Here is a 14,527-nt window from a genome sequence, read left to right as displayed (position 1 = left end):
CTTCTAAAAAACCCTCTAGTCTTCAAGAATATACCACAACACAGTTTTTCATATCTTGCAGTGAAATTGATAAGGCTTTCTCAAATGTACATTCTTCATATTTTTGCTCTGGCAATCTATCAAAATGCTTGAACCTGTTCCTCGTTTTGACTTTTCCACACTGCCATCAAACACTCTATTGGGTTTGGTTTTAAATTAATCCTTATTTTGCTGAACAATTAAAAGACCAATTTAGTGCACTAGAGAAAGGTGTATGGTCTCTGATATACTTGGGTTTTATCACCCGTATATTATCTTTTTAATTAATAAAACGTAAGAAAAATCTCATTATTCATAAGAAAATCTTATTTGCATAAGATTCACTTATAATTAATTTTCATACCTGGTAAATCAGTTGACTAATAGTGACCAAAACAGAAGATTTTTTCATTTTATACAGAAAAAAAAAATTTCTGTATAAAAAGAAAGTGCAATATCATTCCGTCTTTGTTTACTTGTGCTTCTCTCTTTTGTAGTTATTGTGTATTGTCTCAGATGAAGTCCAGATTTTACTCTTGACTTCAGTGAAACAATTTACATTATGTGAATATAAGAGTATATGTATGTCTTTGTGAGATTAGGACTTTATATGACAACATTTTAAGAGGCACCAAAGGCCACTGTTTGTGTGTCTAGACCTGCCTGTCTGTATCCCACATGTGTAGCTCATCACCAAACATTTTGATGCTTTACACTACTACATTTGGTACCACTACTAGATTTGGGTTAATTACAATTTCTCAGCTCGAGAGGTGAGGTTTTCTGGTTGTATTTAGCATTTGGGGCTGCTGGTTCCTAAGTAATGGGAACATTGTCCAATGGCATTGTCTGTTCCCAGTTGTAGTGCAGGTCCTGCAAACAAAAGCAGCACCAGGTATCAACATCTCAGCCAACAGCTGGAAAGTAGCTGACCTACCAACAGAACTGTTTTATTTTGTGTTTCTGAGCAGTGTCTCCCACCATGTACAGTTCAGCCTCAGTGAGTCCTTAGAATTAGTGTCAGAAGCTGCCTATGGGGTAGTACATGTGTGAGGAAGGCTTCTTCCATTACTGATCCATATTGACAGCCTTGTTTCCTCTCATGACAGTGTTTGTAAATTCCCAACTCTTTGTTAAAAAAGAACGAGGTGCATTGCATAAACTTAGCAATGCATGAAACATTACTTTCAACTTCAAGTTCTTGAAGGTAGCTTTAAGCCTGGAAGAGCAATGACATTTTAGCCATAAGTCTAATTTCAAATTGGTTGCTATTTCTAAGGAATTTAATATCCTGTATAATTCTTTATATAGCGCACTGCATAACTGTAGTGAAGATGAGTATGGATAGAGGTTACAGCTATTCATGTAGTGTCTCAGTTGAATTATAAACACATGATGTTCTCCTTTGTCTTTTCCTCTTTTGTCTGTAAAATCTGTATCCAGCACTAATTTGATTTTTATTTTTTAAATTATTTCTTCTAACACCTATAGAGGAGGAACATTGTCAGTGTGCACGTATTACTAAATTGCTTTTAAATATATATATTAAACAGAGGGTCTGTAACTTTTTGTTGTAGATTTTAATTTCCCAAAGAAAGCAACAAGATATTTTTCATATTTACAAATTAAATAGGAACAGTGTAACCAAAGTCTTGGTTTGTTCTACAGTCTCGGTAGTCTCTTCAGTAAGAATGTAAGCAGTGGCAAGAATTACTTGCCCTCAGCTGCTCGTACAGTATGTCAAACCATTTTCATTTTAAATAAAATGCACAGCATATTCAGGAGCATACTCTTATCAAGGAGTGTTACTGTAATAGATACAAAATACTCCTTACTTGTTCTACTAACAAATACCTTTGAACTTTGAAACACAATCTGTACGTCCCAAAGGGAAGAGTTGATTTTTGGAATTTAAAAAAAATCCCATCAGATTTCTCCATTTTGTGAATTCTTTAATCTTTTAAACTCATCGTTTCCTCACCACATTTTCCAAGTTTTAAAAGACATGTTCACAAATTTTTTGACCTGGATTTCAAATAGCTTTTGGTATATTAGAACATGATGGAAGTGTAACTTTCTGTTTTCTTGAGCTTACACACTTCTTACTTTTGTAGAGAAAATAATTATTTTTCCTTGTCATCATTAATTTGTCAGCTAGGTCACCTGATACTTTATGTAAGTTTTCTCTTGTTATTCCTCTCCAGTATCACTGACCTGGAAAGGGCACCTAGTTGCTGATGTGAGAGCTTTATCTTACAAATTACCTGCACCAGTGTATTTGTACTTGGCCTTCCTGCTTTGTGTGTCTGACCTCTCTTAAAATATCTGTGGAAGTGGAACATGATGTGGGTCACAGGATGATCCTGAGCTGTCATTTTTTCTTCTGAGAGAAGCACATGCAAGATTGTTTGTTTTAGTGATACTGTTCTGAAATGCTTAATTCTGATACCAGATGAAGCAGCTGGGCTTGACTGTGCTTCTCAGGCTTAGGCTTCTCCCACATACTGTATTCTTTATAGGCTGAGGTGGCAGAGGAACTGAGAATATCGTTTCAAATTCAGAGGCTTGTCAATATGCCACATGTTTTCACCATTGAGAATTTGATATGAAAGAATCAATAAAAATGAAAGTAACCATTTAAGAATTGTGTACTTCTGACTTTCTAGACTAGTATTAGCTAAATTTCAGGGCTATCCACACTATGTTTAAAAAAGGTGTATCACTATGTAAAGTAAAGTTTTAAATAAGAAATGCTGTTATTGTGGGATAGAGTAGAAATACTAAATCTTCTGGCTTAGAGACTTTTGTCACATTCTGTGCTCCCTTTCAAGGAAAGCAGCATCGTACAGAGCTACACGGATGAGAGAATGTTCTTTTCTGCAAGGCCTTATCCTGAAAAGTGCAGCTGGAAAAATTACAATAGCTGTTACTTGAAAAACACAGGAGTGGGATGAGTACAAGAGGGACTTCTCTAGAAGTGTAGATAAATACAAAAATTGGCTTCTCAAGAACTGTAACAGATGGAGAGAATGCATGCCAGTATAGGAATTAGTTCAGCTTTAGGAAAAAACAGAAGAAATGCAGAGGAAAACCATTTTGTGCACATGTGTCTATGTGTGGGTGCCTGTGCAGATTTGTAATCTGTTCATATATGTTTATATATAAAGGCATGGCAATACATCTTTGTGTGAGCATAAGTGTATATATAGAAATATAAGCACATATTGCAATGTATCTGCATAAAAAACTTACACTGAGGGGCACAAGAAAATATAATGGGAATTAAAAAAAAAAACAAGCAGTGACTGAAGATTTTTATATTTTTTAAATTAATTTTATGTATGCTGTCAGAATTTGAATTAGCTAGCTACATCCTCAGAAAAGACCTGGGGCTACTGCAGACATGTCAGTGCAGATGTCTGCTCAATGTTCACTTGAGCAGGGATGGTCAAAAAGAATAATATATTGGAGAAAAGATAGAAAATATAGTATTCTGTAGTCTTGTATGAATATATAGCATATCCATGTCTTGTTTATGATATTTGATTTTGCCCATATTAATTTGAAAGGGTCTGGGAAAGGGCAGTCAAGATTATAAGAGATTACCTTTGTTTGTGAGAAGAGCTTTAAAGACAAGAATAATAGAAGATGTCATATAAGTAAAATTCAGGATTTAATATTCATCAAGCTTTAGCTTTTAAACTGTAATGCATGGGAAAATAGCAAATTTAAAGCAGTGTAAGAAATACTTTATTATGTGGCAAAGTTGTGCAATTCATAGCAATACGAAATCATATGGAAAGAGGTTTTGTAACAATTTTAAAGAGTTCCTCCCCCTTCTCCTCCCAGGCTCTTCAAGAACAAGTAGAAGTAAGTAAAGTAGAAAATAAATTGGAAAAATGCTTAAGCACATGGTCCTCTTACTCTAAGATACAGTCACCTGTACACTGGTCCCAGGTATTGTTTGAATCATCAGAAAATGATCACTATTTCATAAGGAGTATTTCATCTGATGAAGCAGCAGCGACCTTGGACACTCTGAATGCTTTTCTGCATACTCCAGGACATGTCTGTAGAGCTGCCATTGTTATTACAGCAGAGGGCAATCTTGAAATAGAATCATGTTGGTAATGATTTAAATTTCATTTCTAGTGTGCATGAACATTCAGCCTCTTGAGGAAGTGATTAGATCATAAAATGTGTTTAAGACAACTAATATAATTGTTGTTATTATCCAGTACCATGTAGTAGGTATTTCTGGTAGTTGGCAAAGAAAAAAAAAATTGTTTACAAATATCCCTATCTGTTTTGAAACCATCTTTCTGATTTTTAGTGCTATATGTAAAGTTCGATATAATTTGAAGTGATCTCTTGCTCCAGTTTTGTCCCTGCCTAATGTTTATTGCCCATGAGTAAATGTTTTTGACCTCATGGTGAAACATTCTATTTTGACTTTGTCACTGATCTGGCCTGCAGACTTCCATATAGACTTCCCTGTAGACTTCATCTTACTTTGATCATGCTTTTGCCAGCATTAAATTGTTTTGCTTTATCTTCATTTTTTGTTCTCTCCAGGTGTTTCACTGTGTGCATTTTGAGTGCCCAGCACAAAACAGTAACCACAAGGACGAGAGTAGTAAGGAAGTAGCAACAGCAGAGGTGGGGACTGGTGGACAGTAGCTTGTTTCTTGCCCTGTTGGAGCTGCAAGCACCTGCTTCCCTGCATTCCCCTCCTGGATCCACCTCTCATCCTCATGTTCACCAACCATAAAGGAGGTTGAAAGGGAGCTTTTGCAGCCCCACTGACATTCTATGAAAATGTTCAGAACCTTCTTGTGCTGGCACCTTTTCTTTCTCTGCGAATGAAGGGACCATGTCTGAAAGCTGGAAGTATTGAAATGGAAAAGGCTTTCTCCCATGGACATGAAGAGACTGTTGCACTCTCCTCAATATGTTCAAATCAGGCTGGTCTCCAAGGGGGGAGAAAATAGGTCTTCAATCTTCATCAAGTACCCCATTAACACCCTACCTCTCTAATCTAACCAAGGCAAGGAAAACAGAAGGGAATAAAAGGCAGAGCTACAGTGGAAATCTAAAATTATTCAAGCAGAATGGAAAGCATATGAAATAAGTATTTGTTCCCTAGAGGCTTTTATTAGCAAAAAAAATGTTTATAGAACACATGAGTCCCAAATATATTTTATTTTTAAAGTGATTCTTCATCCATATTCCTTTGTAACTAGTAATCTGTTTTCTAAATAATTTTGATTCTGTATTCCACTTAGTTTCTTATTTTTGACTATAGTAAATGCTGTACAGTAGATTAAGGAAGTATCAGACAAGTTTACCTGCTGAGATGCAAATTCTCTCATTCATCAGTGGGATGATAAGAAAAGTATTAATGATATCAACAAACTAATAATTGTATCTATATTAATCTTGACCTTAGTTGACTTTTCAAAGTACAAAATTGTCATTTCCTACATTCAAAAGGAAGTTTCTAAATCAAACATCCATCTTGAAGGAAATTGTATTTTTTTCACTCCTGAAGATGATTATTTAAATTCTGCCTGCCTAAGACAACTTGCAACAGAACATCAAAAATGTTTGGTTTAGAAAAATGGAACTCCATCTGGTCACTGACATTCAGTTGTTCAAATACCAAAAGACGAATTTGCAGATAATTTACATTTTTCCAAGAAGAGTTGTTTTACAGTCTGGAGCTAAAAATTCAAAGGCTGTGTATGCATTAACATTTCTCATGGTCTTCATAAAATGCGTTGTAAAAGACCTGGTTCTTACTTTACAGTCACAGCATTCGTTATCCATCCATATCTGTCTGGATTACATTGCCTGCTACTTTGCCTATTCTGTTTTCACACTGATGATGATGTAATCTCTTACTCTCCAGATCTGCATGACTTTTAGGAAGAACTTCATGCCAGTCTTTCCGTATGGGATAAAGAGATTTTGTATTAAGACAAATGCTGGTGTAATTGGCAAAATTCATTAGGATGCTTGCTCCTCCTCACAAAGTATATTATATTGGAAATGTCAGCCTAACCAGTTTTATGAACTTGGAATTTCCTGTGGTGATAAATAACCTTGCCAGAAGAAAACAAAGCTAGTGCAGGATAAATACGGTTTTCCATTACATAACCATAGTGATAAAATGAGTTATATCAACATAGCAAATTGTATCTTAATTTATCACACTGCCTAATTTGAAATAATTTCCCTGTTGGATACTAGTTGTGCTAAACCCAAGAAGAAATATAATCAGTGGTAGCAATGAATCAGAGGATATTTCAAATAAGAAAAGCATCCCTTTTCTTTCAAATAAAATTGATTGGGCTTTATCAATAATATTATAGTATTTTTCATTGCCAAATTAAAATTTAGTTCTGACATTTGCATACAGTTCCCTCCCTTCCCACTGCTGTGTTCTGACTTGTGAATGTCTGCTGGTGAAGATGGACGCCCACTGTGCTGTATAAAGCTTCTAATTCATGTGCCACTGCTGCCTTGGACAGTGCAGAGTTCTGAGGCAGGATGCTGCGTGTGCCAGCCACCTCCCAGTCTGCAGGGCTGATTACCTCATGGCTTAACAGCCTTTGGAGGGTAGAAGAATTGAGATCAGCTACTGAGGGCACCACTCTCATGTTTATGTTCAAGTCCAAAATGTTGGAATTTTTTTCCCTTTAAAAGCAGTAAACCTTTTCAGTTGCAATCCATGCTGGAACTACTGAGATGCCTGGAGCATATCTTGCTTTTGGTAGATAAGTCCTTGCATGGCACTGGTGGTATTTCTTTGCAGTTTCATCAAACCAGTCTGCTTTTCTCAGACTGTGGATAAGCAAAGGGCATAACTTCCTCACTGTTAGTATTTAGTAGCCACCATTTGAGAGAATGTTAAAAAAACTAAAATCAAAAAAGGTTCTGCCATCTGTTCTGAGCCTAGGCTCTCAGAGAAAGAATGGAATTTTTCCATTTATAATCTTTGATGGGCACAGTTAATTTTTATGATAGTAAGTCTTGTAGGCTATAACCTATGGAACATCTGTTTGATCTTGTCCTGTAACTCAGTGTGGGTATTTCCTATGACATTCACTCTCTCCCAAGAATCTGAATGAACATATCTGAAATCCTCAAAGCAAAAACTCTTGAGGTCCTACAGGCCCTTCAGTTTCCCACGCCCATAAATCAATAAAAAGAAAAACCAACTTTGCATTATCCCTTCATGCAGGTGAATAGCAATTTTTAGTATGAGACTTCTCAGTCACAATTGGCCTTTCTCAGAGTCTTTATTTTATTTAGAGTTGCTCTGAGAACTTGGCATCAGGATGAGCCTAGTAAACTCCCAGGCTTTTAAGGCAAGCCCTGCCACAAGCCCTTCACACTTTCAACCTTAACGCTCTTTATTAAAGAAAAATGTTTACAGAGAGCTGAACTCCACTGGGTCTTCCAATGCTGTCCACCAATAAACCCCCCTAATATCTGTATTGCCTAGCAGAGGTCTCTTGTCTTAAACATCGTGTTAGCAATGTATTAGTAGTGACAAAGGAGGATACAACACAGAACTGATTTGTGGTTTTGTGTGAATGTTCTCATTCTTTCTAATTATTGTCTGTATTTATTGACTCCCAAGTTCAGATGTACTTCCTGTATATTCCTCTGAAGTTTTTTTTTTCCTTTTCTTTTTTAGCTTTGCTTTTTCTTTCGGGAAAAGTAACTTGTGCTGTTATGGCATAGTATCAGGGTTTATCAAAGTGATGAAATGCTGTAATTATTCAGAGCTGTGTAATCAGTCTTATTCTATTTAGAACAGGGTTAGAGCAGAACGGATCAGGTACTCATTGCTTTCTTATCAGAAACTATAAAATAGACCTGTTCTTAGAGTTCTCCATAATGGAAATAACTATACTGACAATATTGAGCCATTGATTCTATTTAGTACTTCAGCATCTTTAAATTCCCCAAGCCTCCTTTTCTCTATATTTCTTCCATAGGTTGAATTCAAGCTTAGACTTTACTCACATGGAGCTCAGCAAAGGCCTTTGTAAAATCTTTTTATTTAGTTAACTTTATCCAAATGAAAATAAAAGGGTTTTTATTCACAGAATGTAGGGGAAAATTATTATCTGAGGAAATTAATTTTTGAAGTGAGCAAACACTGTGCAGCTTACAATTTTTCAAGATGCTTTTCAAGCCATTTCCAATCAGCTTTAAAACAAGTTCAAATGGCTGTTAAATGGAATTACAATGAGAGAAGTTAATGCAAGTCTAATGTAAAAGACAATACAGAGAAGAAATTGCTAATTTTGTTAGAGTAAGAACTCTTCTTCATTGCAGTTTTCTTCCTTCAGAGCTCCATTTCTTTCTTCTTTTCTCCATGAAAATCAGTTATTCATTATGACAACTCATGTAAGAGCTCAGTGCTTCTCAGCATTGCTGAAAAATTCAGTTTAATGCATCTTCGTCTTTACTAATGACAACATTAGAGAATTTTCAGTTGAGTACCTGACTTGATGAGAGTTGATTTCCATAAAAGAAAGCAAAAGAAGTCTGTAATTGTTTCAGTCTAATTAAATTTTCAGTACAAAAATTAGATGGCAAAGTTATTGCCTTTCTTGTCTGATTGTTGTGTCATCGTAATTCTGGTTATAAAGTGACGCCCACTCAGCGACACTTAATAAGGGGTTAGAACTTTGATTTCACAAGCTATAGATTGCATTTCTCTATGAAGATATTAAGTGGCTTATATTTTGACAGGTGTTAGTCTACTGTCAAATAAACAAGCGAATGCATTGGTTATTTTGTTGTTGTGACTAGAGTAGTAAGCAAATGATAGAGGCAGTAAGAGTTAATGTATCCAAGAGTAAAGGTTTAGGATTGTGCATCATCATATCAGTTGCCAGAGGACTAAACCATGCTTCAAAAATACTTGTAGATCCCAGAGGATGCTTGAGGCCTGGTTTCCATCCCCATCTCTCAGTTAATGGTTCTCTTTAGGTTAGAATTGTTAGTTCTCTCTGAACTGATTGTTGTTGTTATCAGTTGTATATATATGTGGAAGCTCCACAAAGGAGCTTCAGGATACAGAAGTAAAGGTCCTGGGTCAAGTTTTAGGACTGCTTAGATACTCATACATACATACATACAGATACATATATATGTATATATGTATGTATGTGTGTGTGTACATTAATTTGAGGTCATAGCTAATTATTTAACTTGCACTTAGAATATGTTATAAAGCTCCAAAATGAAGAAAAAACCCCAATGCAGGCAGGTGTGAAATGCTGCTATTGTGGTATGGTAGGGTGCTGGTTGCTTTAAAAATGTAAATGTCTAAAAATGGTACAGGTGAAGCAGTCCAAAGTTTTTGTCCAGTTAAATATTGGCAATTTGGCTGTAGTGAGGTATATATAATAAAAAGCAACTTAAATGCTCATCTCAAAGATGAGTGCAGTCCAAAGAACACAGAAATTCCTCCTGGCTACCTTGTCTGCCATGGTTTGCAGTATTTACAGAGTCAGCCTTCATAGGACTTCTGTTACCTGCTGAAAAAAAAAACCCTACAGTCTTTTTGGCCCTTGCCAAGCTTTTGTTGCAAAGCTTTGGCTTGGTAATGACAAAGTTACGGTGGAATCTGGGTCTGTGTTTGAATGCTTACATGAAAAGTTTTAAAATTGCTCTGCAACTTTCTTTAGATAAAGAAAGCCCAAATTAAAAACTGCAGCATAGTGTGAGGAAACTACAGGTATCTGTCATATGCCCACGTTCTGACTGCCTGTGCAACCACATACCCATCTTATCATACTGTATGTGTTTAATTACTCTGGCATGTCCAGATGGTGGAAGTGAAGAATGAGCTCCATACACCCATGACATTATCCATTTTCACACAGCCAGTCATTAGAGAAGTACTTCTTGTACTGTTCCTTGCAGCCTAATACAATAATACAGCGCAGTGTTCTGAAGAAATTATAATTGATTCCTTACATGAATGGAATGGAATTGAAGTTCAGATTACTAAATGTTTGAATGAGTGGTGGCATCACCCTGCACAGGTGTAAACATGCCTCTCCAGTGCCTCTTACTTCTTTAGGCCCTGGGCTATCACAGAGGAGGAAAGCTACACTATTGGTAAAATGAACTTTTATCCATCCTTTTTGTACTAATCATCTTGGCATATCTATTCTCTTTGTGCAGCTGCTCAGTTAAAACAAGTTTCTCATCATTTTCAGAATTAATCCTCTGACTCCTGAAAATCGGCAGGTGCACATCAACAACTTCAGTCAATTATATTAAGCAGTCTGAGGAATTTACAAAATTAATCTAATATGGTGTTTCATATCAACTTCTATGTGTCCAAAAAGTCACAGCCAAGTCCTGAAATACCAAGTGAGTTGGAGAATATTACTGCTCAGATGAGGGTGTCTAAACTATGTGCCCTGTAGTCCAAGTGAACAGTAGTTATCACAGTGTCTTTCTGTAGAGGAACCAGAGAATCACAGAATGATTGGGTTGGAAGGGACCTCAAAGATCATCGAGTTCCCACCTGCCTTCCATGACAGGGGCACATTTCACTAGACCAGGTTGCTCAGAGACCCATCCAAGCTGGTCTTGAGCACTTCCAGGGATGGTCATCCACAACTTCTCTGGGCAACCTGTTCCAGTGCCTCGCCACCCTCACAGTAAAGAATTTCTTCCTTATACCTAATCTAAACCTACTCTCTGTCAGTTTGAAGCCATTCCCCCTTGTCCTGCCTCTACATGTCCAAGTAAAACACCCATCTCCATCTCTTTTGTAGGCTCCCTTTAAGTACTGCAGGGATGCAGTCAGGTCATCCCAAAGCCTTCTCTTTTCCAGGCTGAGCAATCCCAGTTCAGCCTTTCCTTCATTCACATAATGTGTGGTCTGCATCACCTATCTGTTGTCTCTGTACTCCTGAGCTATAGTTGCTAGATGGCAAGATTTGTGGTTGATACCTGGAATCCAATAAGTGTGTTTAACCACAGATGTTAAGAATTCTTGTCTTTACTCAAAACTTTCAGCTTGTGCTTTTGAAACATGGTCAGGCCACAGAATTGGCTTTTGGGCATCTTCTATAGCTGTCTGTTGGATTTTTTGAGTTATCTTCAGTTGCTAAAGGATGGTAAGATTCTTCTCAGGTATTTCTCATAGAGATTTGTCACGGTGAGAAATGGCTTTTGAAACAATCAAGGCAGGTTCATTGCTGGAGAATAAGGGTAGATTTCTTCTGCTTCTACAGGCCAGGATCCTGTTTGGGTTATTCTCTGAGTTGGTTTTTGCCATTTTTAATAACGAGGGTGTTGGTGCTGCGTGATCTGGATCTGTTTCAGAAACTGTGTAACTCATTTTGAGAAGTAAATACTTAAATGGATGTTTTTATGCAGGAATACAAAGCTCATGAGGCTTGGATGATTAGATTAGAAATATCTCTTAAAACTAGAGCTGGAGTTGCAAAAAGAGCAGTTTGGGGGAAAGAAAGATTGGTATGGAATTACATGGCTGCATCTGTGCATATGTAGCAATGGAGATGCATGTGTTAAGCAAGTTGAGTGACTATTTGCAAAGAGGTGTTTCTATATGGCCCTTTTTTTGTTAAAAAGTGGAATTTTGTTAAGAAGTCTATCACTCATCTGAATATGAGTGCTAAAAGAGAACACAGGAAGTGAGGCTTTAGTAGTTTTTATGGCAAGAGCAACACAAAGATACAATTCTTGTGGTCTGAGCTAGTTCTGTTTGTCCGCAATCTTTCCAGCTCTTACTTTCTCCTACGTGCTTTTCCCAACCTGCTTGTTACTCTTTTCCTTTTCTCCCTACATAGCATCATATCACTGCTGCTGGGGTGTTCCCTGTAATTTTCCTCCATATTCTGATGTATTAAGGAATTTTTAAAAATTACTTAGTTTTCCCTCTTTATCCTGTGCTGAATAAAATATCATCATCCCCTTTCATTCACATCAGACTCTAAAAGGCAACTACCACTAGGCTGTCAAGTGCTAGTGAGCAGCATTTGAATTTGGCTCTCTATGGATGGGTGAAATTCTAGTTCTTTTGGGCCTTGTACTTCCATGATCTGTTTACAGTCTGTTACCCATAAGAGGAAAATAAGTAAGACGTTTACTGCTGACTTAGGAAATGGGTGAGGTTTTATGTTTGCTTACATAACTGAAGTTTAAATATAAATTTTAAGTATTTCTGTCTCACCATGGTACACCAGCTATACACTCAATTTGCTAGTTGTGCATTGTCCAAGGCATTAATTGTACATAAGTGATCTTTTCTAAGTTAACTGCATCATCACGAGTGAACCTTGAAAGAATTCATAGCTTTTCAGTGTCCCTGTGTGAAGGTATTTCACCTGTCCATATGAAACATCATACTGAGCACATGGACTCATTTTGTGAAGTTCAGCATTACTTCACAATTTTGTCTGTTAACCTTGTCCAGTCTCTTGTAAAATGTTCTTTCCTTTTTGCTTTGTTCAGTATCACTATTGTCTTTGGTTTTCTTTTTTAAGTGAATGTTAATAATGTTCAGAGCCAGGCTAAATAGAAGTTTAGCTTTTAGTGAACTTTTTCACTCATTCTGTGTTAGTGGCTCCTCTTTCAGGACAGACAGTAATTCAAGTCCATGTTACACTATGTTACCTTCCCCTTCTCTGTAGCAATTATAATTGTATCTTGAAATTTTTGTGCATTAAATCCCTTTCCTTCTTTCTCATAGAGTGGTCCTAAACTACCTCAGACTTTGTTGTGAACAGGTACGAGTTTCAGCTACAGTTTTTAGCCTCTATCATAGCCTTGGAATGTTCTTTAAGTGCATGTGTATGTAGCAAAACCGGCCTGCCAGACCCTGATGGCGTTTTCAGGAGCATGGTCCCAGGTGAGACATGTAATTGGGATGAATTCACAGCCACACCTGTTCAGGCTCTCGCTGATACCTCTTTCAAGAAAAGCTTTTCAGGAGCACAACTTCTGGTATGGGAAGCGCTTCAGCTTTCTCTTTGAAAGGACATGATGCTGCCTGCACCGGACGACTGCCACCTCTCCATCATCGTGACAAGCATCATAAAACTGCATCATCAGGCCTCCATCCCTGGCTGCAGGATCTGTGCTATTGCATTGGACTGTGCTCATCATATGAGAATAAACCCCACCAGGTGTGTTCTGATGACCTTGGTGTCATTTTATTGCCATTTTATACTGTTGCAGATATGCATTACCGACCCTTTGGGCTAATTAGGTTTCAGGTAAAATGGTGGTTGCAGATTGTGCTGCAGTGATCCAGTTGATAACTTTGGGAATTGTCTGGTTTTGTAAGTTATCCATTAAACAACCCGTCAGACCTCATTAGTACTGATTTCCTTTTCACCAGCAGACATGCATATCATCAAACAAGCATTTTGTAACATGGAATTTTCTATGAGCATCCGGAAAAAGAAGCATCCCAATTATTTTCTTAGTAGCAATGTGTGTATTTGTAACAAAAGTTTTAGAATTATTAAACTGCTGTAAGCTATTTTGTGCATGCTCTGGCATTGTATGAACAGTTTGTATTAACAGCTGATAAGCAGAGGGCTGTGGCACACAAGGAAGGCTGGCTGTGGATTTTACAGTTTCAAAGAGCAGCAGAGTGCCAGAGTGGATGCAGGACCAGACAATGCTCAAAGCAAATAATAAAGTGAAACTGTTGTGCTTTGTATTTATTTCTTTGGGGATTCTTCTTCAAAGTATTTAACTTCACAGGAAAATATAGAGTATATTTAAAATAGTAACAATTAGAAATACACCTTTTCAAGAATGAGAGAGGTGTGATTTGGAAAATAAAGTGATCTTTTGTGCTTCACTGCTTGTCTGTAGTTTTGTTAACATAATATTAGAACCTGTCTGATGCTGCTCACATATTGCATGTGTGAATAGAAGACTTTGGGCAGAACTGTATTGATTTCTATTGGAGCAAGGAAGTTAATAGCCCCATCATTGATATATTAACTCATAACAACACAGTCTTAATATCAACATAGAAAAATGGGGGTGATTTTCACTGTGATTCCAGGCCACCAGGCATCCACTAAGCTGCTGCAAATGTTTGGACCAACAGGTGCTGGGTGTTGCTACCATTATGTGCTGCTACACTCTGTGGATGAAGAGTATGAATGAGTATTTCACTTTATTTCACAAAAAAAGTGGACTAATATTGTGAGACTTGGGATTCTGTTTCCTAAAAACATACCAAAAAAGGCTTGATTTTTCAGAGGTTTTTAGCTGATAAACCTGTCAGACTGCCATGAAAGGTGGGAGCATTGAATGTTTGATTCATGAATATTAGATCTTTATCTTCCTGACTTATCAGCCTCACATATCAAACAGAATTTTTGTGATCTTTGCCCATCTTTCAGAACCTCATACCCTAAAGCAGTGACTGTTCTCCAGTCTCTCTCTGTAACTATGCTACATTCCTCTATCATGTCAT

The 14,527-nt window shown here is 37.1% G+C and overlaps 1 protein-coding gene across 1 annotated transcript in view; it reads left to right on the top strand.

Annotated features, from left to right (window-relative positions):
- Positions 1-13,890, top strand: part of BTBD9 (BTB domain containing 9) — a 113,943-nt gene extending 100,053 nt beyond the window's left edge. The window contains exon 12 of the mRNA XM_084203409.1: positions 4,594-13,890. Within this exon, the coding sequence (XP_084059535.1) occupies positions 4,594-4,698 (105 nt within the window). The 3' untranslated portion in view covers positions 4,699-13,890. The remainder of the gene's footprint in view (positions 1-4,593) is intronic.
- Positions 13,891-14,527: the final 637 nt, after the last annotated feature.

Source organism: Fringilla coelebs, assembly GCF_963513975.1.
Source record: "Fringilla coelebs genome assembly, chromosome: 3".
Taxonomy (NCBI): Eukaryota; Metazoa; Chordata; class Aves; order Passeriformes; family Fringillidae; genus Fringilla; species Fringilla coelebs.
Note: the sequence above shows the minus strand (reverse complement) of the source record. Positions and strands in the feature narration are given on the sequence as shown.